Source organism: Leptodactylus fuscus, chromosome 2 (genome assembly GCF_031893055.1).
Source record: "Leptodactylus fuscus isolate aLepFus1 chromosome 2, aLepFus1.hap2, whole genome shotgun sequence".
Lineage (NCBI taxonomy): Eukaryota > Metazoa > Chordata > Amphibia > Anura > Leptodactylidae > Leptodactylus > Leptodactylus fuscus.
Window position 1 is genome coordinate 270,771,973 of NC_134266.1, and position 25,371 is coordinate 270,797,343.

The 25,371-nt window shown below is 42.0% G+C and overlaps 2 protein-coding genes across 2 annotated transcripts in view; both read left to right on the top strand.

Moving 5' to 3' along the window:
- Positions 1–5,344, top strand: part of LOC142194136 (glycerophosphodiester phosphodiesterase domain-containing protein 5-like) — a 49,787-nt gene extending 44,443 nt beyond the window's left edge. The window contains exons 13-16 of the mRNA XM_075263153.1: positions 215–362; positions 624–706; positions 4,559–4,620; positions 5,262–5,344. Coding sequence (XP_075119254.1) covers positions 215–362; positions 624–706; positions 4,559–4,620; positions 5,262–5,344 — 376 coding nt within the window. The remainder of the gene's footprint in view (positions 1–214; positions 363–623; positions 707–4,558; positions 4,621–5,261) is intronic.
- The window catches only part of LOC142194137 (glycerophosphodiester phosphodiesterase domain-containing protein 5-like), a 227,434-nt gene that overhangs the window by 145,926 nt on the left and 56,137 nt on the right, over positions 1–25,371 (top strand). The window contains exons 2-6 of the mRNA XM_075263154.1: positions 21,039–21,212; positions 21,839–21,942; positions 23,417–23,510; positions 23,990–24,049; positions 24,422–24,520. Of these exons, the coding sequence (XP_075119255.1) occupies positions 21,066–21,212; positions 21,839–21,942; positions 23,417–23,510; positions 23,990–24,049; positions 24,422–24,520 (504 nt within the window). The 5' untranslated portion in view covers positions 21,039–21,065. The remainder of the gene's footprint in view (positions 1–21,038; positions 21,213–21,838; positions 21,943–23,416; positions 23,511–23,989; positions 24,050–24,421; positions 24,521–25,371) is intronic.

Sequence of the window (25,371 nt, forward strand, 5' to 3'; positions counted from 1 at the left end):
AGAATATAACTACTATAATACTACCTCCTATGTACAAGAATATAACTACTATAATACTACCTCCTATGTACAAGAATATAACTACTATAATACTACTGCTATGTACAAGAATATAACTACTATAATACTACCTCCTATGTACAAGAATATAATGATGTAAGTTCTCTCTGTGTCTTCCTATAACTGATCTGCGGGGTTATTTTTGTACTTGTAGTGACTACTATGCGCATAATATCACCACTAACCTGTATGTGATCAGTGAGCCTTGGCTCTTCTCCTTGGCCTGGTGCTCTGGAGCTCATTCCGTCACTACAGATAATATACCGCTGCTGATGAATATGACGGCGCCCATGTTTCTCATGGTAATATATATAATATATTCTGAATGTACAGTGATAGTTACATGTGCAATACCTATATACAGCACTATACACTACATCTCCCAGTATGACCATTACAAATCTATTATATTCTATACATAGAACACTACAACCCCCAACATGGCCTGACCAGTAAATGACAATAACACTATACACTGTCACACTCTATACATAGACTATTATATTCCTCCTCCCTGTATACTCTCACCAGGTCACATGATCTCTCACTATATTGTCTTTCAGACCCCCACTGAGTACAATCTGATGTGGACTCTCTCAGATATAGTCTCTCTCTCCCTAATCATTCTCATCTTTGTGCTGCACTGGTAAGTTTGACTTGTCTCACCCATATATATATATATATATATATATATATATATATACTGTATATGTGTCCTACCCCTAAATAAATGTCCTATCTGTATAGAACTACGTGTCCTGCCTCACAAATATGGCAGATACCCCGTGAGGACACTTACCATAAATTAATAACCTAGGGTGTAGTGCAGGGGAGAAGATAGCGTCAGCCTCCTTGATGGTCTAGGGCAGTGCAAAGAATAACTTTCCCTGGTGGTCTTGAGTTGTGGAAGGAATATTACCTTTCTCTCTATTGATTTAGTGTACTGAGGATTAAAACCTGCTTCCCTGGTGGTCTGGGGTAGGGAAGAAGGTTATTAACGGTTTCCCTGAGGGTCTAGGGTAGTGGACGTGGTATCACTTTTTTTCTTTCGTGGTCTGTGATAGTGGAGGATGTTATTAATTGTTTCCCTGAGATTTTAGGTTAGTGGAGAGAATACATTTAAATCCCTGGTGACTCCACTATTAAACTTAGACCTCTAAGGAAACTTTCCACCTTCACTACCCTAGACCACTAGAGAGAAGGATATTATTGCCTTCACAGCCCTAGACTCCCAGGGAAACCATTAATATCCTCTTTCACTAGCCTAGACCACAAGAGAGGAGGTTATTATTCCCTTCACTGCCCTAGAGCCCCAGTGACACGATTAATATCCTCCTCCACTATCCTAGACCACAATAGATATCAGAATTATTCTCCTCACTACCCTAGGCCTCCAGGGAAACAGTTAATATCCTCCTCCACTATCCTAGACCACCAGGAAAGCTATTATCTGCTTCCTTCAGGATCTAAGGTAGTGGAGGGGGCATTACCCATGTTTCTGTTGGTTAGGAAAGGAGAGGAGGCTATTATTGATTTTCCGGGGGTCTAGTGTAGTGAAGCGAATAATAGCCTTTTTTCTCTAGTGGTCTAGGTAGTGTAGGAGGATGTTAACTGTTTCCCTAAAGGTTTAGGTTAGTGGACAGAATACATTTCTATCCCTGGTGGTCTAGGGCAGTGGTGGAGGATGATAACTGCCTTCTCCACTACCCTATTCCCCAGGAAATCAGTTATAAACATCCACCACTGTCCTAGACCACCAAGGAAAGAGTTGTGGTACTTTCTCCAGTATCCTATACCTCGAGGGAAAAAGTTAATATCCTCCTCCACTATCCTAGACCAGCATAGGATCTAAGGACTTAGAAGCTAAGGTAGCAGAAGAGATATAATTTGTTTATCTGTTGGTTTATGATAGTGGAGGAGGTTATTAACAGTTTCCCTGGGGGTTTAGGGTGGTGAATGGAATCATAGCCTTCTCTCTAATGGTTTAGGGTAGTGGAGGGGATAATAATCTTTTCTCTGAGGGTCTAGGATAGTGAAGGGAATTAATAGCCTACCCTCTGGTGGTGTAGGGTAGTGAAGGAGGATATTAGAGGTTTCCCCGGAGGTCTAGGGTAGTAATAGCCTCCTCTCTAATTGTCTAGGGTAGTGGAGGGGATGGTCTAGGGCAGCGTTTCCCAAACTTTTTGAGTCAATGAGCACTATTCAGAACACAGAATAGTGTGCAAGCGGCCATTTTCTCGTGGCCTGTGGGCATGCGCAGTCTGCTAGAATTTACAAGCCATCGCCGGAAGAAGAGGCTGAAGATGACGCTGCTGAAGAAGAGAAGGCGGCGCTGGAGAGAGTTCTCTCGCAGCATTGGGGATGCCCCCATGCTGTCTGATCGCTGGGGCCCGCCCCCAGTGCTGCGAAAGAACTCATTTACATACCAACAAGAACCGGGATTGTAGGCGAACGGCGGCGCGGAGAAGACGACAAAAAGTAGGAGACGAATAGCCTTTCTTAAGGCTATTCCGACGTGGTACCTACAAAAATTTGTGTCTGACTGATAGGATCCCTTTAATGTCTTCATTTTAATATGAAGAACGAGGCTGCTTTGATTTCCACAGTTTAGCAATATCTGGTTGAATTTGGGATAACTGCAGAACTAGTACTAGGCAGTTCATTGAACACTTCTGGCGCATTTGGCGTCACTAACTCTTCCACAAACTCTTCAGCCTGTTGAATTATTTCAGCATCAGTAATCTCTTCAACACTGAAATTGAAAAGTTGAATCACCCAAATCTGGTTCTGGATAATCACAACATCCATATTTTAACTTTTTAACATAATGTTTGAACATATCTGTTGGATGTTGAAGCCGCCGCTCCTACGGAAGGGTCTGTGTCAGTGGCGGCTCCTACTGGAGGGTCTGTGTCAGTGGCGGCTCCTACTGGAGGGTCTGTGTCAGTGGCGGCTCCTACTGGAGGGTCTGTGTCAGTGGCGGCTCCTACTGGAGGGTCTGTGTCATTGGCTGCTCCTACTGGAGGGTCTGTGTCAGTGACGGCTCCTACTGGAGGGTCTGTGTCATTGGCTGCTCCTACTGGAGGGTCTGTGTCAGTGGCGGCTCCTACTGGAGGCTATGTGTCAGTGGCGGCTCCTACTGGAGGGTCTGTGTCAGTGGCGGCTCCTACTGGAGGGTCTGTGTCAGTGGCGGCTCCTACTGGAGGGTCGGTGTCAGTGGCGGCTCCTACTGGAGGGTCTGTGTCAGTGGCTGCTCCTACTGGAGGGTCTGTGTCAGTGGCGGCTCCTACTGGAGGCTATGTGTCAGTGGCGGCTCCTACTGGAGGGTCTGTGTCAGTGGCGGCTCCTACTGGAGGGTCTGTGTCATTGGCTGCTCCTACTGGAGAGTCGGTGTCAGTGGCGGCTCCTACTGGAGGGTCTGTGTCAGTGGCGGCTCCTACTGGAAGGTTTGTGTCAGTGGCGGCTCCTACGGGAGGGTGTGTGTCAGTGGCGGCTCCTACTGGAGGGTCTGTGTCAGTGGCGGCTCCTACTGGAGGGTCTGTGTCAGTGGCGGCTCCTACTGGAGGGACTGTGTCAGTGGCGGCTCCTACGGGAGGGACTGTGTCAGTGGCGGCTCCTACGGGTGGGTCTGTGTCAGTGGCGGCTCCTACTGGAGGGTTTGTGTCAGTGGCGGCTCCTACTGGAGGGTCTGTGTCAGTGGCGGCTCCTACTGGAGGGTCTGTGTCAGTGGCGGCTCCTACTGGAGGGTCAGTGTCAGTGGCGGCTCCTACTGGAGGGTCTGAGTCAGTGGCGGCTCCTACTGGAGGGTCTGTGTCAGTGGCGGCTCCTACTGGAGGGTCTGTGTCAGTGCTAGTAACTGCTTTTCAGAAGGATCCAGTCTCCACCCAGCCATCCATTGCTGAAAAACCAAATTAGGAATGTTTTTCGAATAATACGTGGCGAATAACTGCAAATACTGCGCAAACTAAACTGACACAGCAAGGATCGACTGACCGCACAAGACGAGCGTGAAAGATGACTAAAGCGCTTCCGTCCATAGGTACAGTTTGTTCGGTGACTATACGAGACCGGCGTATTAATCCGGAAAGGGCGGTCTGAGACCAGTTTGGAAGTGCCGTCCGACCGTGAAGCGTTAATCCGCCGACCTTGTATATTCTCCGAACAGACCATAGTGCCGTGCCGGTAGAATATTAGGAGTGCATGTGAACCAGTATTTTAATTTTGAAACCCTTCACATTTATCTATTTTTTTATTGTTAACCCTTTATTATCGCCATATGGCGGAGCACCTGTAGATGGTTCGCGGAGCACAGTTTGGGAAGCGCTGCTCTAGGGTATTGAAAGCAATAATATCCTTTTCTCTGGTGGTCTAGGATAGCGAAGGAGGTTCCTTTGGGGGTCTCGGGTAGTAGAGGGGATAATACGTTTTCCCTGGTGTGCAAGTGTAGTACGAGGATTGACTGATCTTGTTATAATGCTGATCTCTGTATTTTGTATAGGTGGAGAGAGAGGGGCTTCGCATGCTTGCCAAGAAGCGAATTGTACAACCCATTTAATTTGAGTAAGTAATCTAATGAGACGGTCGGAGAGCAATGAACAACTTTTTGCCCCACATTCTTACCCCTGCCCATTAGTATAGTCATTGTAGGTAAATTCTAATACAGCAATAGTAAATGAAAGTATTTGCAAAGTTAAAGGGGTTATCCACATTTGACAACCTTGGACCTTGCAAATCCGTCCAGTAGCCCCTGGGATTTGATAGGAAAATGGGTACAATCCCAGAGGAGTATCCTGTTGTACTAGCTATGGTCTAGCAGGACATATAACAAACATGCTGATCTTTACAGTGGAAGGGTGACCCGACCAATGACGTCCATGTCTCCTGCCTAGGGCACATTAATCAGGGTCTTCGAGGAGTGCACTGTCCCCTTAAATGCTGTAATTGCAGCGATGCAGTACACAACTATATGGTCATTTAGTGGTGAGACATGTTGTGGCTATACAACAAAAAGTAATATCAGTACCGGCATTAAATCTGCTATATGATCATTCAGATAGGTGAGCATTTTACTAAAGACCTGCTCATATCTACCCTCTCCCACCATATCACAGTCAAGGGGCGGGGCTGTGACAACTGCTCCTTCTGTGGTTGTCTCACTTATGTAGTTGTCAAACAGCTCTAATTATCTTTCATCCCTACAGACACGGCCACCACCATATCTGAGCCCACCTACTCCAGGCAACTACCGATCTCCCTGATTTCCTCGCCCAATGGTGAAAACTGAGTGAGAGAGAGAAGACCGCACTGACCACTAATGCTCAGGTCCATATAGAGGGCCACTCCACCTGCGGAGCTACTAGCCCGACCAAGGACCAGAGACGATCTCGAGTGAATTCTGAGACTGGATGTGGCCCATTCTGCTGCCCAAGGTGGACTGTGAACTAGTACCCACCTCCCCAATCTGAGGGACGGGTATAGTGTGGTGAACCTACAATATTGTGGTCTCTCCTTAAGCACTTGTACCCATTGAGGTACCCACATCATAATAGTTCCCATAGTGTCAGACTCAATGTGGTACCCACCACATTATAATGGTTCCATTAGTCGTAGACTTAGTGTGGTGTCCACATCATAATAGTCTCCATAGTTTCAGATTCATTGTGGCGCCCACATCGTAATAGTCCCTATAGTGTCAGATTCATTGTGGCGCCCACATCGTAATAGACCCTATAGTGTCAGATTCATTGTGGCGCCCACATCGTAATAGTCCCTATAGTGTCAGATTCATTGTGGCGCCCACATCGTAATAGTCCCTATAGTGTCAGATTCATTTTGGTGCCCACATCATAATAGTCCCCATAGGTTCAGATCCATTGTGGTGCCTGCCCACATCGTAATAGTCCCTATAGTGTCAAAGTCATTGTGGTGTCCACATCTAGTATTCCCTATAGTGTCAGACTCATTGTGGCGTCCACATCGTAATAGTCCCTATAGTGTCAAAGTCATTGTGGTGTCCACATCTAGTATTCCCTATAGTGTCAGATTCATTGTGGTGCCCACATCGTAATAGTCCCTATAGTGTCAAAGTCATTGTGGTGTCCACATCTAGTATTCCCTATAGTGTCAGCCGGGGTCATATAAGGACAATATACAACATGACACCCAAATCTGGGGCACCGATGATGTCCTCCTGTTTTATGGACTTGGTGTAGACTATTCTGGAGACATAAAGTCCTATTCCATCCCTAGGTAGTGGAGCTGACCTCTGACACCATTGCGCCCCATTCACCATTCAGAAAATTCTACCCAGCTTGTGAAGCATTGGACCACACAAAGTCTCCATGATAACACTTTGAAGGGCTCATGTGGTCAACAACAGAATCTCTGTAGTGCAGCCTCAGGCTTTGAGGCCTACAGTACATGAGGCTTAGAAAATGTATTAAGTTTTGTTGTCTACTGTCAGATTTGAGGTGAAGACACCCCAGAGCCATTAGGCCAAGGAGGGCTTGGCTTTGGGATGGTGGAACCAGTAACCACAGTTTCATCTTTGTGCATCCATTGTATAGATGTATATAGGCCGGTTCAGCTTTAGGGGTATATATGTGTGTATATTAGGAGTATATAGTGCCCAGTGTGTTACTGTAGGGATGGAGGAGTTTAGATATAGATGTCACTTCCTGTCATAGTCATCTCCTCATCTTCCTCTCACCACAAGGACTGGAGGGAACATGTCTGCTGTATCAGGGATATACTTATATCAGGTATAATACTATCACCTCAGTGCTGCGACCACATTCATATTGGACATCACCGCTCCACATCATATATACTGCAGTATTACCTCAGGATATATACAGTCACTGAGTGTCCTCATGTATTTACCTCACACACTGCAGTATATAGCTGATATATGATATATACTGCAGTATTACCTCAGGATATATACAGTCACAGAGTCCCCTCATGAATTTACCTCACACACTGCAGTATATAGCTGTATATATCATATATACTGCAGTATTACCTCAGTATATATACAGTCACTGAGTTTCCTCATGTATTTACCTCACACACTGCAGTATATAGCAGATCTATCATATATACTGCAGTGTTACCTCAGGATATATACAGTCACAGCGTCCCCTCATGTATTTACCTCACACACTGCAGTATATAGCTGATCTATCATATATACTGCAGTATTACCTCAGGATATATAGAGTCACTGAGTGTCCTCATGTACTTACCTCACACACTGCAGTATATAGCTGTATATATCATATATACTGCAGTATTACCTAAGGATATATACAGTCACAGAGTCCCTTCATGTATTTTCCTCACACTGCAGACACGGCTAATCTATCATATATACTGCAGTGTTACCTCAGGATATATACAGTCACTGAGTCCCCTCATGTATTCACCTCACACTGCAGACATGGCTGATCTATCATATATACTGCAGTGTTACCTCAGGATATATACAGTCACTGAGTCCCCTCATGTATTCACCTCACACTGCAGACATGGGAGGTCACATGTAATGGAGACCCTGGTGGGAGTGGAGCGTACAGTGTATACTGGTAATACTATATATACTGGCTATATTACAGTTTATATGTATATGGAGTCTAGTGATCTGTATACATGAGTCCCCCTTTGACAACAATAACAAAGGATTAAGTCCCGCCCTTCCTATTTCCGGTCGAAGATCTCTTTCCGGTTTTGAGAGTTTGCCATGTCTAGCAGGGGTATAGGCATATTGTTTCGTGGTTACGACGAGCCTGCTGCAGAACCTCATTTGCTGAATGCTATACAGTATATATATTCATTTGCCGAATGCTATATATATGTATAGCATTCGGCAAATGAACACTGATTCTGCAGCAGGCACGTCCTTGCTACGGGCAGGCAAGAGTTTTTCTCATTGGAATGAATAGTCTGATGTTAGACTCCGCCTCCTCAGACGAGCCTCTGGCAGAACCAGCGTTGATTGGCCAAACCACTGGCCACTGGCCAATCAACGCTGGTCTATTCATTTCAATGAGAAAAAGTCAACTGGTAACAGCATACTTACCTGCTCGTAGCAAGGACGAGCCTGCTACACAATCAGCCTTCATTTGCCGAATGCTATACACTGTATAGCATTCAGAAAATGAGGTTCTGCAGCAGGGTCGTCGTAACCCGAGGACCATACCCTGAAGTACATACCCAGCCCTGGTTAATTCACTAAGGAACAGGAAGTCTTCTTGCCGCCCTTCCATTGCGCATGTGCCAACCGGAAGTTCGCAGGGGGACTCATGTATACACCATCCATCTTAGTTCCATTTACTGGACATATATATTGTCTCTGTTGTATACAAGTCACTCACTGTTTATGGAGTCCAGTGATCTCTATAGGGCCTCCATCTTAGTGCTGGTGTTGTTATTTGTTGTTATGGAGTCTAATGATCTGTATATGACTTCCATATCAGGGCTGTATACTGTGTGGCTATATGGCAGCCTTCAGTCACTTTATATATACTGTCCTACTGCTGCTGCTCCTTCCTATAAAATGTCCGCCCTTACCTCATGTAGCTGGTTCATCTTGCATTTGGAGATTCATCTACTACCTAAAATGGTGGATGGTATCAGACTACGTAGAGTATGCGGAGCCTTATCTAGATGTATTTACACAGTATTCTGGAAGAATCTATTATATCTATGTATAAGTCTGTGTTCAGGGCGGGCTCAGTACGTGGCGGGGATGTCGATGTCCCCAGTGCTCCTTGCTCTAGGATACACCATTTTGTATAGTTTTATATCCATGTATATATGGGGATATACTGACCGCCATGTTGTAGGCTGACTGCCATGTTGTAGGTTGATTCACCACCTTTAGATAGCGGTACCGGACTAAATATTGCACCAGATTATTGCATTTCTTACTCTTTGTGTGTAGCCGGTGACTTAGGAGCATTTAGAGTCTGTATACGGATAAGTATACGGATTACTATTATTATATGTGACTAGGACATGGTCGAATACGTGCGGTACCCAAGACATATTGTCAGCTCCTGAGTTGGCGTAGTGAGGCTGGGTGATTATTTGTGTGCCACCATTTCAGTGCGCCCTGCCAGACTTCCCTGACGAGATACGTGGGATTATGGGATATTATTGTTATTTAATGGACATTCAACCTATTTTTGCTATCTCTTGACTGAACGTGCGTAACAAAATGCAATGTAGTTATTTGCTGAGATCCGATAAATATCATTGGCACTATAGCTATTGTTGTGCATTATAATATGCAATATTATTAAAGCACAAATGAAATAAATGTATATGTGTATGTATATACAGTATATTTGTAGTTTTATTCTGTATTTGTGTCATTACGTATTCATATTAGTCATGTGGCCCCTCAAAATAGAATATATGAATGCTTTGTACAATGAAAGACTGCTAATCTCATATCCTAAATTGTACCATTGGGTACCACCGCCCCCGAATTATGCCTTTTAGGTTTGGGGCTAGATGAAAATCACCCATATTATAGAAGTGTTCTTAGTCAAATAATTTTGACGCACCTGGAAGTCAACTATAGTTCGAACTGTTATGGAAAAAATACCAAAAACTTCCATTACAAGTATATGGCGGAGCGCACCCAGCAGGAAGACCTTAAATTCTTAGAAAACTTGCATTGTTGGAAAAATTCTACATACCTTTCCATTCTAACCATAAGCCTTCTAGAACTTACCTGCACAATAGTCGGTGTCTTTGTAATCTCGCGTAATCTATGTGACCTATAGAGACCTCTGTGGAATGTCATGTAAGAAAACTGGTTTACCAGAATCTATGTTGTTACTGCTCGGAGTCACATGATGGTATCTGTGGTCGTTCCAGACCTTTTACCCATAATTACATTTTTTTTATCATTGAGGTTTCTTTTTTTTTTTTATATTTCACTTTGAAATGACAACGCCAAGAAGGCCAAGCCGTAAGGTTATACAATTTTTTAGCCATGTGAAACTTGAAAAATCAATGAGGGAGGATTGAGCGACGGTTCCTGTTCACTGACCTTTCCAGTTATCTCCATTTCTCACAGACTTCCTTGTACAGAGAACACTCGGTTTATGTCTTCAGCTCGAGCCTAGGCCCAGATCTCAGCCATGTTCACTGTTGCTAAAGGAATGGCCTAGTATTCCAATTGGTGTTGGAGCAACAACTAATCAAACAAAAATTATCTAAGGTGTATTATCTCACACTAACCCTCAGTGTACACACATTTGCATATTATCTAATCTGCTCCAGGCACTGCTGACTAACTGACATGGGCAAACACCTTTAATCCAAATTGGTAGTTTGTCAATTTTAAACATGTCGGGGGAAAAAGAGAATCTAATTTATCGCAAACATCAAGAGCTATGAAGGAAGTCAGAAGTCACAGAGTTCTCCTCAAGTGGAGCTGAGGGAGATCATCGATGCCAACAACACATGCATTATATAGCGTCCCAGTGAGCTTATTTCTTATGGTAGAGTTGGAAGGGACCTCAAGGGCCATTGGGTCCAACCCCCTGCGAGTGCAGGTTTTCCTAAATCATCCCAGCTATATGTTTATCAACATATAGCTGCTGAGATGCCGGAAGAAGTACAGGCACGGTGTGAAGAACAACTTCAGTGCCAGGCCGCCTTGAGAGCTGCTGAAATGCCGGAATAGGCGAATCATCAACGCAAATAACACGCTCATTATATGGCGTCTCAGTGAGCTGCTGAGATGCCGGAACAATCACAGGCACAGCGCAAGGAACGATAGATAGATAGATAGATAGATAGATAGATAGATAGATAGATAGATAGGAGATAGATAGATAGCTAGATAGGAGATAGATACATAGATAGGAGATAGATAGATAGATAGATAGATAGATAGATAGATAGGAGATAGATAGATAGGAGATAGATAGATAGATAGATAGATAGATAGATAGATAGGAGATACATAGATAGATAGATAGGAGATAGATAGATAGATAGATAGATAGATAGATAGATGATAGATAGGTAGATAGGAGATAGATAGATAGATAGATAGATAGATAGGAGATAGATAGATAGATAGATAGATAGATAGATAGATGATAGATAGATAGATAGATAGATAGATGCTTTGCTTCTGTTCTCCTTCCCCTTTAAGTCTTACTCGCTCTGGCTATTTCCTCCTTTTCCATTATCAGTCTGCAGGTTTTGTATACTGGTGGTTACATAAATACTGACTGACGTGGGAAACTTGGTATGGTAATGTGTCCATATAGTGTCATAGTAGGCGGAGCTAAGGAGGTCGTATATACACATGGAGGCTGCGGTATAACAGTACTGGGCAGAAACATCATTGGAACTGTAAAGGAGCCCGGGCACTTATTAACTTCTGCAAGTTGGCGGGATTTCACTATATTTGTAAGTAGAACTGGTTTTACTCTTTTGACTGAGCGAGATTTATTTTTGTGTTCTCTTTTGATCCCCTGATAAGTCCTGGTAATGACAAGACAAAACACATAGGGATGAATACGATTTTCATTTTTCGGTTCATAGAGCCATAGGAGGGATTAATGTTTGCGGGACAAATTGTTCATCATAATGGCGCCATTTATTATTCTGTACAATGTGCTGGGAAGCTGGAAAAAAAAATTCTGAATGGGGTAGAATTGGAGAAAAACTGCATTTCTGTGACCTTCTTATGTTCTTACATTTTTACTCGTTCACTCTGCAGCCATGATGACCTGTCCCCTGTATTCTATGTTTCAGTACGATTCCAGGGATACCAAATTTATATAGGTTTGATTATATTTTAATCTCTTAATAAATATGCAAAACTTTAAAAAAAAAAATTTTTCTTGAAGTCGCCATATTCTGACATAGGCATATGCATAGGGCGTCCTTTCTCGCTGGGCCAGGGGTACTATTTAGTTGTACCATTTTGGGGAATGCTGGATGCTTTGATCACTACTTATATTAAGGTTGAGCGATCGGGACCGGGAAAGATCGGATCCCGATCGGCGATCGAGCAAATATCGGGATCGGCTGGAAAATGATCGGAAATCGGATTTTGAAATATCAAGATCGGCTAAACCCTAAAAATGACTTTTCCATTCAGCTCCAAAGTGACCACTATATTTAAATACCTGACATCCGCTATACTATTATGGGGAGGGGGGGTCAGGAAGGGGTTAAAAAAATATTAAATACTTCCAACTTCACTCTGGCCACTATAGTTGATACTCTGAGAATCACCTCCTTTATATCAAAGACAGACTTCAATAGAAGATACCACCTCTATAGATTGTATATACATATAGTAATATATTAGTTATATTCTTGTACATAGGGGGCAGTATTATAGTAGTTATATTCTTGTACATAGGAGCAGTATTATAGTAGTTATATTCTTGTACATAGGAGTAGTATTATAGTAGTTATATTCTTGTACATAGGAACAGTATTATAGTAGTTATATTCTTGTACATAGGAGCAGTAGTATTATAGTAGTTATATTCTTGTACATAGGAGGTAGTATTATAGTAGTTATATTCTTGTACATGGGAGTAGTATTATAGTAGTTATATTCTTGTATATAGGGGCAGTAGTATTATAGTAGTTATATTCTTGTACATAGGAGTAGTATTATAGTAGTTATATTCTTGTACATAGGGGGCAGTAGTATAGTAGTTATATTCTTGTACATAGGAGTAGTATTATAGTAGTTATATTCTTGTACATAGGAGTAGTATTATAGTAGTTATATTCTTGTACATAGGAGCAGTATTATAGTAGTTATATTCTTCTACATAGGGGCAGTATTATAGTAGTTATATTCTTCTACATAGGAGGTAGTATTATAGTAGTTATATTCTTGTACATAGGAGTAGTATTATAGTAGTTATATTCTTGTACATAGGAGGTAGTATTATAGTAGTTATATTCTTGTACATAGGAGCAGTATTATAGTAGTTATATTTTTCTACATAGGGGAAGTAGTATTATAGTAGTTATATTCTTGTACATAGGAGTAGTATTATAGTAGTTATATTCTTGTACATAGGAGTAGTAGTATAGTAGTTATATTCTTGTACATAGGAGTAGTATTATAGTAGTTATATTCTTGTACATAGGAGTAGTACTATAGTAGTTATATTCTTGTACATAGGAGTAGTAGTATAGTAGTTATATTCTTGTACATAGGAGTAGTATTATAGTAGTTATATTCTTGTACTTAGGAGTAGTATTGCAGTAGTTATATTCTTGTACATAGTAGGTAGTATTATAGTATTTATATTCTTGTACATAGGAGCAGTATTATAGTAGTTATATTCTTGTACATAGGAGCAGTATTATAGTAGTTACAGTCCTATGAAAAAGTTTGGGCACCCCTATTAATCTTAATCATTTTTAGTTCTAAATATTTTGGTATTTGCAACAGCCATTTCAGTTTGATATATCTAATAACTGATGGACACAGTAATATTTCAGGATTGACATGAGGTTTATTGTACTAACAGAAAATGTGCAATATGCATTAAACCAAAATTTGACCGGTGCAAAAGTATGGGCACCTCAACAGAAAAGTGACATTAATATTTAGTAGATCCTCCTTTTGCAAAGATAACAGCCTCTAGTCGCTTCCTGTAGCTTTTAATCAGATCCTGGATAAAGGTATTTTGGACAAACAATTCAAGTTCAGTTAAGTTAGATGGTCGCCGAGCATGGACAGCCCGCTTCAAATCATCCCACAGATGTTCAATGATATTCAGGTCTGGGGACTGGGATGGCCATTCCAGAACATTGTAATTGTTCCTCTGCATGAATGCCTGAGTCGATTTGGAGCGGTGTTTTGGATCATTGTCTTGCTGAAATATCCATCCCCGGCGTAACTTCAACTTCGTCACTGATTCTTTAACATTATTCTCAAGAATCTGCTGATACTGAGTGGAATCCATGCGACCCTCAACTTTAACAAGATTCCCGGTGCCGGCATTGGCCACAGAGCCCCAAAGCATGATGGAACCTCCACCAAATTTTACAGTGGGTAGCATGTGTTTTTCTTGGAATGCTGTTTCTTTTTGGACGCCATGCATAACGCCTTTTTTTTATAACCAAACAACTCAATCTTTGTTTCCAAAATGAAGTTGGCTTCTCCAAATGTGCTTTTTCATACCTCAGGCAACTCTATTTGTGGCGTACGTGCAGAAACGGCTTCTTTCTCATCACTCTCCCATACAGCTTCTCCTTGTGCAAAGTGCGCTATATTGTTGACCGATGCACAGTGACACCATCTGCAGCAAGATGATGCTGCAGCTCTTTGGAGGTGGTCTGTGGATTGTCTTTGACTGTTCCCACCATTCTTCTTCTCTGCCTTTCTGATATTTTTCTTGGCCTGCCACTTCTGGGCTTAACAAGAACTGTCCCTGTGGTCTTCCATTTCCTTACTATGTTCCTCACAGTGGAAACTGACAGGTTAAATCTCTGAGACAACGTTTTGTATCCTTCCCCTGAACAACTATGTTGAACAATCTTTGTTTTCAGATCATTTGAGAGCGGGCTGTCCATGTTCGGCGACCATCAAACTTAACTGAACTTGAATTGTTTTGTAGAAAGAAATGGTCCAAAATACCTTCATCCAGGATCCAGGAACTGATTAAAAGCTACAGGAAGCGACTAGAGGCTGTTATCTTTGCAAAAGGAGGATGTACTAAATATTAATGTCACTTTTCTGTTGAGGTGCCCATATTTTTGCACCGGTCAAATTTTGGTTTAATGCATATTGCGAATTTACTGTTAGTACAATAAACCTCATTTCAATCCTGAAATATTACTGTGTCCATCAGTTATTAGATATATCAAACTGAAATGGCTGTTGCAAACACCAAAATATTTAGAACTAAAAATGATTAAGATTAATAGGGGTGCCCAAACTTTTTCATAGGACTGTATATTCTTGTACATAGGAGCAGTATTATAGTAGTTATATTCTTGTACATAGGAGCAGTATTATTGTAGTTATATTCTTGTACATAGGAGCAGTATTATAGTAGTTATATTCTTGTACATAGGGGCAGTAGTATTATAGTAGTTATATTCTTGTACATAGGAGTAGTATTATAGTAGTTATATTCTTGTACATAGGAGTAGTATTATAGTAGTTATATTCTTGTACATAGTAGTATTATAGTAGTTATATTCTTGTACATAGGAGGTAGTATTATAGTAGTTATATTCTTGTACATAGGAGCAGTATTATAGTAGTTATATTCTTGTACATAGGGGTAGTATTATAGTAGTTATATTCTTGTACATAGGAGGTAGTATTATAGTAGTTATATTCTTGTACATAGAAGTAGTATTATAGTAGTTATATTCTTGTACATAGGGGGTAGTATTATAGTAGTTATATTCTTGTACATAGGGGGTAGTATTATAGTACCGTATATACTCGAGTATAAGCCAAATTTTTAAGCACAGTTTTTGTGATGAAAAAGCCCCCCTTGGCTTATACTTGAGTCAAGCTATACTTGGGTCTATCACCAGCCGCAATAGTAATGTACAGAATCTCCCATAAAATAGTGAAAAAAAAAAAAAAGCTTTAAAAAATATAATAAAAAAATAAAATAAATAAAAGTTGTAAATCCCTCCTTTCCCTAGAATACATATAAAAGTAGAAAACCACTGTGAAACACATACACGTTTGGTATCCCTGTGTCTACTGAATATAGGGGATCTGCAGTGCTCTTGTTCCATCAGGAAGGGGTTAATAGGAGCACTGTAGATACCCTATATTCAGCCAGGATGAGTTCCAATTGGGGGGAAAAAACCCAGTTCTCAAGCTCAGGGAAGGGGCAGACAGACAACCAAAACACCCCCTCCCCTTTCCCAGCACCCAAAAACCATTTTAATTTTTGAAATTTTCCAGTAGCTGCTGCATTCCCCCCCCCCCAGGCTTATACTCAAGTCAATATGTTTTCCCAGTTTTTTTGTGGTAAAATTAGGGGGGTCGGCTTACAGTCCTATGAAAAAGTTTGGGCACCCCTATTAATCTTAATCATTTTTAGTTCTAAATATTTTGGTGTTTATAACAGCCATTTCAGTTTGATATATCTAATAACTGATGGACACAGTAATATTTCAGGATTGAAATGAGGTTTATTGTACTAACAGAAAATGTGCAATATGCATTAAACCAAAATTTGACCGGTGCAAAAGTATGGGCACCTCAACAGAAAAGTGACATTAATATTTAGTAGATCCTCCTTTTGCAAAGATAACAGCCTCTAGTCGCTTCCTGTAGCTTTTAATCAGTTCCTGGATCCTGGATAAAGGTATTTTGGACAAACAATTCAAGTTCAGTTAAGTTAGATGGTCGCCGAACATGGACAGCCCACTTCAAATCATCCCACAGATGTTCAATGATATTCAGGTCTGGGGACTGGGATGGCCATTCCAGAACATTGTAATTGTTCCTCTGCATGAATGCCTGAGGATTTGGAGCGGTGTTTTGGATCATTGTCTTGCTGAAATATCCATCCCCGGCGTAACTTCAACTTCGTCACTGATTCTTGAACATTATTCTCAAGAATCTGCTGATACTGAGTGGAATCCATGCGACCCTCAACTTTAACAAGATTCCCGATGCCGGCATTGGCCACACAGCCCCAAAGCATGATGGAACCTCCACCAAATTTTACAGTGGATAGCATGTGTTTTTCTTGGAATGCTGTTTCTTTTTGGACGCCATGCATAACGCCTTTTTTTTATAACCAAACAACTCAATTTTTGTTTCCAAAATGAAGCTGCCTTGTCCAAATGTGCTTTTTCATACCTCAGGCAACTCTATTTGTGGCGTACGTGCAGAAACGGCTTCTTTCTCATCACTCTCCCATACAGCTTCTATTTGTGCAAAGTGCGCTGTATAGTTGACCGATGCACAGTGACACCATCTGCAGCAAGATGATGCTGCAGCTCTTTGGAGGTGTCTGTGGATTGTCCTTGACTGTTCTCACCATTCTTCTTCTCTGCCTTTCTGATATTTTTCTTGGCCTGCCACTTCTGGGCTTAACAAGAACTGTCCCTGTGCTCTTCCATTTCCTTACTATGTTCCTCACAGTGGAAACTGACAGGTTAAATCTCTGAGACAACTTTTTGTATCCTTCCCCTGAACAACTATGTTGAACAATCTTTGTTTTCAGATCATTTGAGAGTTGTTTTGAGTAGCCCATGATGCCACTCTTCAGAGGAGATTCAAATAGGAGATCAACTTGCAATTGGCCACCTTAAATACCTTTTCTTATGATTGGATACATCTGGCTATGAAGTTCAAAGCTCACTGAGGTTACAAAACCAATTTTGTGCTTCAGTAAGTCAGTAAAAAGTAGTTAGGGGAATTCAAATCAATAAAATGATAAGGGTGCCCATACTTTTGCACCGGTCAAATTTTGGTTTAATGCATATTGCGCATTTTCTGTTAGTACAATAAACCTCATTTCAATCCTGAAATATTACTGTGTCCATCAGTTATTAGATATATCAAACTGAAATGGCTGCTGCAAACACCAAAATATTTAGAACAAAAAATGATTAAGATTAATAGGGGTGCCCAAACTTTTTCATAGGACTGTATACTCGAGTATATACGGTAGTTATAGTCTTGTACATCGTAAACCATGTTAGACCTTTGCACACTGTCATTCCTTTCTCCGACTTTCTAGAAATCTAGAAATTTCTAGAAATGCAGGTCTATGCTGGAACAGACATTGATGTTATCTCCTATAATCTAAGACTCCTTTCCTTACACTACAGACTTCGTACCGATACGTTTTCCACAGTCAGCCCGAGCACACTTGGTATTTATCCGTAAGGAGGTGCAGACATGTTTCATTTTTCTTTTTCCGTTTCTTACTCCTTACCTCTCATAGCCATAACTTTCTTTTTTTCCGTCTATACAGTCCGATGAGGGCTTGATTTTTGCGTGACAAGTTATACTGCAAAATCGTAGCAGGAAGCAAGAAAAAAAATTCAGAATGTAAAAAATGCAGCACCACCATTTTTTTATGGGTTTTGTTTTTACGGCTTCCACTCTGCGGTACAATGCTGTTAACTTTGTTCTGCAGGTCAGTGCGATCTCGGTGATACAAATTAATGTATTCCTAAATTTGCAAAAATTCTAAATTTTGAAGAAAATTTAATTTATTTGACTCACCCTATTCTGACCCCTGTAACTTTTTTATATTTCAGTGTACGGGGTCATGTAAGGCGTCTTTTTTTGCGGTACAATACGTAGTTTTTAGTGGTACCACGATGGAGAATGTTTGTGGTTTTGATCACTTTTTATAGTGTGTTAGGGAGGTAATTTGGTGGAAAAAACACCAAATCAGCCATTTTGATTTGATTTACGCCGTTTACCGTACGGGACAAATGTTTATGTACCGTAGTTTGGGCGTTTTCGGACAAATCCCCTGTGCACGTTTTCTCTACGTCCTGGGGGTTTCCCAAAGGTAACACTAAAGGCACAATTAATGGGACGTATAACCCGCGGCCTTTCTTCTTTCTGTTTGCTTTACGTCTATTTGTCTTAGCCAGTTTTAGATGCAGACAGGTTGCCGGTCTTGTTCTATGTGATGACAGTAACGTTTTTTGCTTCCTTCATTACTTTACGCCACATATCTCCAGTCTGCAGAACTTCCAGGTACTTTTTCATCGATATATGTCACTGAAACCCGCTGCTCCTATATATGTAGGTAACTCTTTAAATTTAGCAAAGCTTGACACATTAAATGTGTAACAATATCGTATAATTCTGGAAAGTTGGGTTATAACTAATATGGCTACCATTATATTGTTATCACTCAGCTTTCCCAAGTTCCCGAATGGTTGATGTGTCTAGTTAATGATACTTTCCCGGCTCCTATATCACTGCATAACAAGGCATGTTGAGAAGGGAACTTGAGAAAGCTGGGTGATACTCCTTGAAGGATCTTTAATAACTGTATACAACGGCGTGCAACCTTTACACATAGATACCGTTCTGGACTGTAATTAAAGGGGATGTCCAAGACTGGATACTCATAGTAAATACTCAGGATTGATCGTCAATATCAACTCCTGGAATCCTGATCAGTTGCCAGATCTGCATAGTATACAGAGCCAGAAGCAGATGCTCCATATACTGTGCAATGGATGTTTCCGCAGTTTATAGATGGGGATACGGATACAGGTTCATCATTCCCACTTCTCCAAAATCAGTCATGGTCAACGCTGAACATGGATTGTCTTGTCCGGTCACTAGTTTAGTGATGTTCTGAGCAGTGGTGTAACTAGGAATGGAAGGCTCATGGCGAACTTCTGACATGGCCCCACCCCGGTCGACCAACCCTCCCCCCTGCACACAGTATGATGCCCCATAGTGGTCCCTGCACATGGTATTATGCCTCATAGTGTCCCCTGCACACAGTATTATGCCCCATAGTGACCCCTTCACACAGTATTATGTCCCATAGTTGCCCCTGCACACAGTATTATGTCCCATAGTGGCCCCTGCACACAGTATTATGCCCCTTAGTGGCCCCTGCACACAGTATTATACCCCATAGTGGCCCCTGCACACAGTATTATGCCCGTTAGTGGCCCCTGTACACAGTATTATGTCCCATAGTGGCCCCTGCACACAGTATTATTTCCCATAATGGCCCCTGTACACAGTATTATACCCCATAGTGGCCCCTGCACACAGTATTATACCCCATAGTGGCCCCTGAACACAATATTATGCCCCATAGTGGCCCCTGCACACAGTATTATACCCCATAGTGGCCCCTGCACACAGTATTATCCCCCATAGTGGCCTCTGTACACAGTATTATACCCCATAGTGGCCCCTGCACACAGTATTATGTCCCATAGTGGTCCCTGCACACAGTATTATCCCCCATAGTGGCCCCTGCACACAGTATTATACCCCATAGTGGCCCCTGCACACAGTATTATCCCCCATAGTGGCCTCTGTACACAGTATTATTCCCCATAGTGGCCCCTGCACACAGTATTATACCCCATAGTGGCCCCTGAACACAGTATTATGCCCCATAGTGGCCCCTGCACACAGTATTATACCCCATAGTGGCCCCTGCACACAGTATTATCCCCCATAGTGGCCCCTGCACACAGTATTATGTCCTATAGTGGCCCCTGCACACAATATTGTGCTCTATTGTGAACACCCATGAACAATTATACGCTGGGGTCTTTTCAGACCCCAGAGTAAGCGGAGACCCAGGGGAGGATTACATAAAAAACACAGTTACTTACCTCTCCCTGGGCTTCGACGTGCTCCCTGGTGATGGCAGCCATCTTCATTGAGGGAAGAGATGTCACTTGTGTCACAGACGTCGTAACGCATAAGGACACAGGCCCCGACCCATATGATGTCTGTGACGTCACCAAGTAGGCCCGAAAGCCTGCTAGAGCCAGGATAGGTAAGTAACAGTGTAAGTAACAGTGTTTTTCATGTTCCCTTACATCTTCCAGGACTCCGATCGTTATGCTTGGGGGTCTGAAACCCCCTGAGTATAATGATAATGTTTGTGGTGTTTGCAGGCCTGCAGCCTTACTTACTGATCCCCCGTTCCGGCTGTGACCAGGAGCCGGGATCGGTAAGTAAATGGTGCCCGTTACCTGCTGGGGTTACTCCATCAGGTAATGGACTATTAAAAAATAAACAAATACAGCGGTAACAGCGGCCGCCGGGCCCCCTACTGTCCTGGGCCCTGTGGCAGCCGCTACCGCAGCTACCTTGGTAGTTCTGCCCCTGGTACTGATCATACAATATATCAGGACCATTGATCTCTACCAATAGTTTTCGTCAAGGGTGCCATAGGCCCCACTCCACCAGATCACAGTGATGTCACAGGACAGAAATGAGGAGCAAAAGTTAATGTGTCCTTATGTTGCAGGCATGAGGGCGGTGTGAGTAGTCACAAATGGCGATATTGAGGACTGTGTGCAGAAGTCTCCTGCAGCGTTACCAGCATCAGTCATTCATCTCGCTCCTGACAGGTCTGTACAGCTGCAGATGGAGACAGAACCAACACCAATATACCGAGCCCGGACATTGCTGCTGCAAATGGGTAAGAAGTGTCCAGGCTTCTGATCAAGGACAGTCACATATGAGATCTCTAGTCATACGAAAATCTGCATATACATGTGTCCCTCATCAAATCCATATCACCATGTACATCAATATGTATGACACAGTGCCCACTTTTGTGCCCCTCTAGTTAGCCAGTGCCCATGTAATACCGTTATAAAGTGCAAATCAAGAGTTTGTACACAACACTTTAATATTGTGGCATAAAGTGCCAAAATAATACCCCCATACAATGCTGACCAATGGCACAATTAGGCGCCCATACAATACTCTCCTATACTGGCTATATAACGATAATATGATTACAGAGACAAAATAATACAGCTATATAGTACTCCAATAATAGCGCTATATGGTAGATATGGTAGTAGAGATAAGGGGGATCCACACAATTGTGCCGTCATATAATATAGGTCCAAACAATGATATATGTGCGGACATTGATGTGGAGGCTGATTTGCATCATCTTGACGACATTCTACCTGATGTGGATGTCACCAGCATCTCTCAGTAGTGCAACCTCAGGCTTTTATAAACGTCTTTAGGCCTCCTTTAGCAGAACGTTACAACAGTCGGTAATAATCTATAGCTCTGTTTTTTTTGTAGCTGGAATTCGTGTTCTTCATCCTCGTGGTTGTGACTTTCTTTGTCACTATAATTTTCTTGTATTTTTGGGGAGAAGCTAAGAATGACTTCCATGAATTTGACTGGTAAGTGACTCTCAAAGATACTGTCTAGAGATGGTGCGACCAGAATATTCCAAATTGTTTGTTTCTTTACAAACTAAAATAAAGCAGATTTTTCTTGGTTATACTAAAAGGGCCGCTGCATTATACTGAGGTCTCTTCAGAATAAAAAAAACATTCATACTCACCTTCTGTTACCTCTTTTTGGCCTCCTTGCGTCATTCCTAGGAGTCCTGACAGTGTCATACACTATGTATTATAGATAGGTTCCTAGGAGCCCTGACAGTGTCATACACTATGTATTATAGATAGGTTCCTGGGAGTCCTGACAGTGTTATACACTATGTATTATAGATAGGTTCCTAGGAGCCCTGACAGTGTCATACACTATGTATTATAGATAGGTTCCTGGGAGTCCTGACAGTGTTATACACTATGTATTATAGATAGGTTCCTAGGAGTCCTGACAGTGTCATACACTATGTATTATAGATAGGTTCCTAGGAGTCCTGACAGTGTCATACACTATGTATTATAGATAGGTTCCTAGGAGCCCTGACAGTGTCATACACTATGTTTTATAGATAGGTTCCTAGGTGCCCTGACAGTGTCATACACTATGTTTTATAGATAGGTTCCTAGGAGCCCTGACAGTGTTATACACTATGTATTATATATAGGTTCCCTAGGAGCCCTGACAGTGTCATACACTATGTATTATAGATAGGTTCCTAGGAGCCCTGACAGTGTCATACACTATGTATTATAGATAGGTTCCTAGGAGCCCTGACAGTGTTATACACTATGTATTATATATAGGTTCCCTAGGAGCCCTGACAGTGTCATACACTATGTATTATAGATAGGTTCCTAGGAGCCCTGACAGTGTCATACACTATGTATTATAGATAGGTTCCTAGGGGCCCTGACAGTGTTATACACTATGTATTATAGATAGGTTCCTAGGAGTCCTGACAGTGTTATACACTCTAATACTGACAAGGGGGACTTTAAGGTCAGCTAGGTTAATTAGATATAGTGACCTAGGATGTGAATGGAATACCGCCATCTCTATCTACCTGACATTTATGAATGACTACTTTTAGAGCAGCTCTCAAAAGCCAACCTCTGGTCAGTAGGCACACTGCTCTATCATATGCTGTGTAATGGAGGTATTCTCCCCTAGAATCATTGGTTCTGGAGGGGAATAGCCCCTTCATATAGTACAGTGCACTATATTGTGGCACATGGAGTGTGGGGCTTCAAGGAAACTGTCAGCAAGCCTCAATTACTTTTAGCATAGTAGCCAAGCCATTGACATATGAAAATTGAAGGAGTTAGACATGCAAGCCATGATAATTAGTGTCATAGAAATGATATTGCGGTTTGTTTGCATGGGCTGAGTATGTGCCATGTGGTGAATCTATAGACTTGTGCCCTATTGTTACTCTGTATATTACATAGGAAATGAATCATCTTTTCTTTGGTCCCCCCTCAGGTCCACGTTTACAAAGACGGGATCCTGGTTCCTGTGGTCATTGTTGATCCTGGTGGTGGTGGTCCTGGTGGTCATCTATCTGGCGATATTAATAGTAAGTCCCCCAAGCACATGGGTGCTGAATAACCACATTCAGTCAGCAAATGTAACTTCTACTAAGCTATTCTACCATTTACACTTGTTTTTATGTTTTATTCGACACCTGGAAACTGTCAACAAGTATGTCTGACAACTGAATATAAAGTGTATCCAGTCTAGAGAAAGCTCTGTAAAGATTTGTAACTGGTGTATCCAATTTAAGAAAAGCCATGAACACAACCTCAATATAGCCAGAACGTTATGAGGCTCCTAGTGGGAGGGGCCCAACAATGAAGAGCTTCTCCTGATTGCCCTGTCAGTGTCATAGCAATTACCTGCAGCCACCACTAGAGGGAGCTCACTGCATACACATTTACTGATTTGGTTGAGTTGTATACTTGCTGTATTAATCTATGTGCAGTGAGCTCCCCCTAGTGGTGGCTGCCTTTTACTTTATACCATTCAGTGTATTAATGGATAATTTTTTTTTTTTAGGTTTTGGCACTATGTCTGCTCTCAGAGGGTCAGCAGCTGCACCTGCACGGGATCCACAAGGTAATGTATGACGATAACAGAAACACTAACATATAGTGAATGTCACCATTACACTACAATTATATACTGAGTAACTTCTTGATATATCTCTATAGGAGTCAGAGCGCCATCATTTCTGATACAGAGCTCCAAATCCTCTGCATAGATATAGAAATACATAATAATATTCTGGCTGTCTGCAGATACCACTAGAGGGGGCTCTGGAGCTGACTTAATTCTGTCCTTATATTGATCTCCATATACAGACAGTATGCCTCAGTATACAGACATCTCTTTAGCTCCCCCTAGTGCTGACTGCTGACAGATGGATTTTGGAGCAAAATAATAACAGAGATTGAGTCCTTCGCTGACATTACATTTTGTCTTTCCCAGGGTGTGATTCTGGTTGTCCTGATTTCCTTTATTGCCGGCCTCATCGCTTTGTCCAAATTATGGGATGAGGAATGGCCGGCTATTCTCATGTCTTTTCAGGTAAAGTTCACGTTACAAAGGATGACAGTAACAATGGTGCCAGTATCTCGAATAGTAAACTATCAGAAACATGAAATGTGTGCTGTAAACTTATATAGAGTTATAGTGTGATATGTGCTTTACCTTCATGTGGCTGATGAGGGGAGCTGACTACACTCTGACTACACTCTGACTACACTCTGACTACACTCTGACTGCACTCTGACTACACCCTGACTATGCCCTGACTACACCCTGACTACACTCTGACTATGCCCTGACTACACCCTGACTACACCCTGACTACACTCTGACTATGCTCTGACTACACCCTGACTACACTCTGACTACACCCTGACTACACTCTGACTACACTCTGACTATGCCCTGACTAAACCCTGACTACACTCTGACTACACTCTGACTATGCCCTGACTACACCCTGACTACACTCTGACTATGCCCTGACTACACCCTGACTACACTCTGACTACACTCTGACTATGCCCTGACTAAACCCTGACTACACTCTGACTATGCCCTGACTACACCCTGACTACACTCTGACTATGCCCTGACTACACTATGACTACACTCTGACTACGCCCTGACTACACCCTGACTACACTCTGACTACACCTTGACTACACTCGGACTACACCCTGACTACAGCCGGACTACACCCTGACTACAGCCGGACTACACTCTAACTACACCCTGACTACACTTTGACTATACTCTGACTACACCCAGACTACAATCTGACTACACTCTTTGCCCTTAGAGTAGTGAGATACCGTTACCTGTGACGATGGACACATCATCAATCTTGTAACCATAAAGGCCTGTAACCATGACCTAAGAATATTACA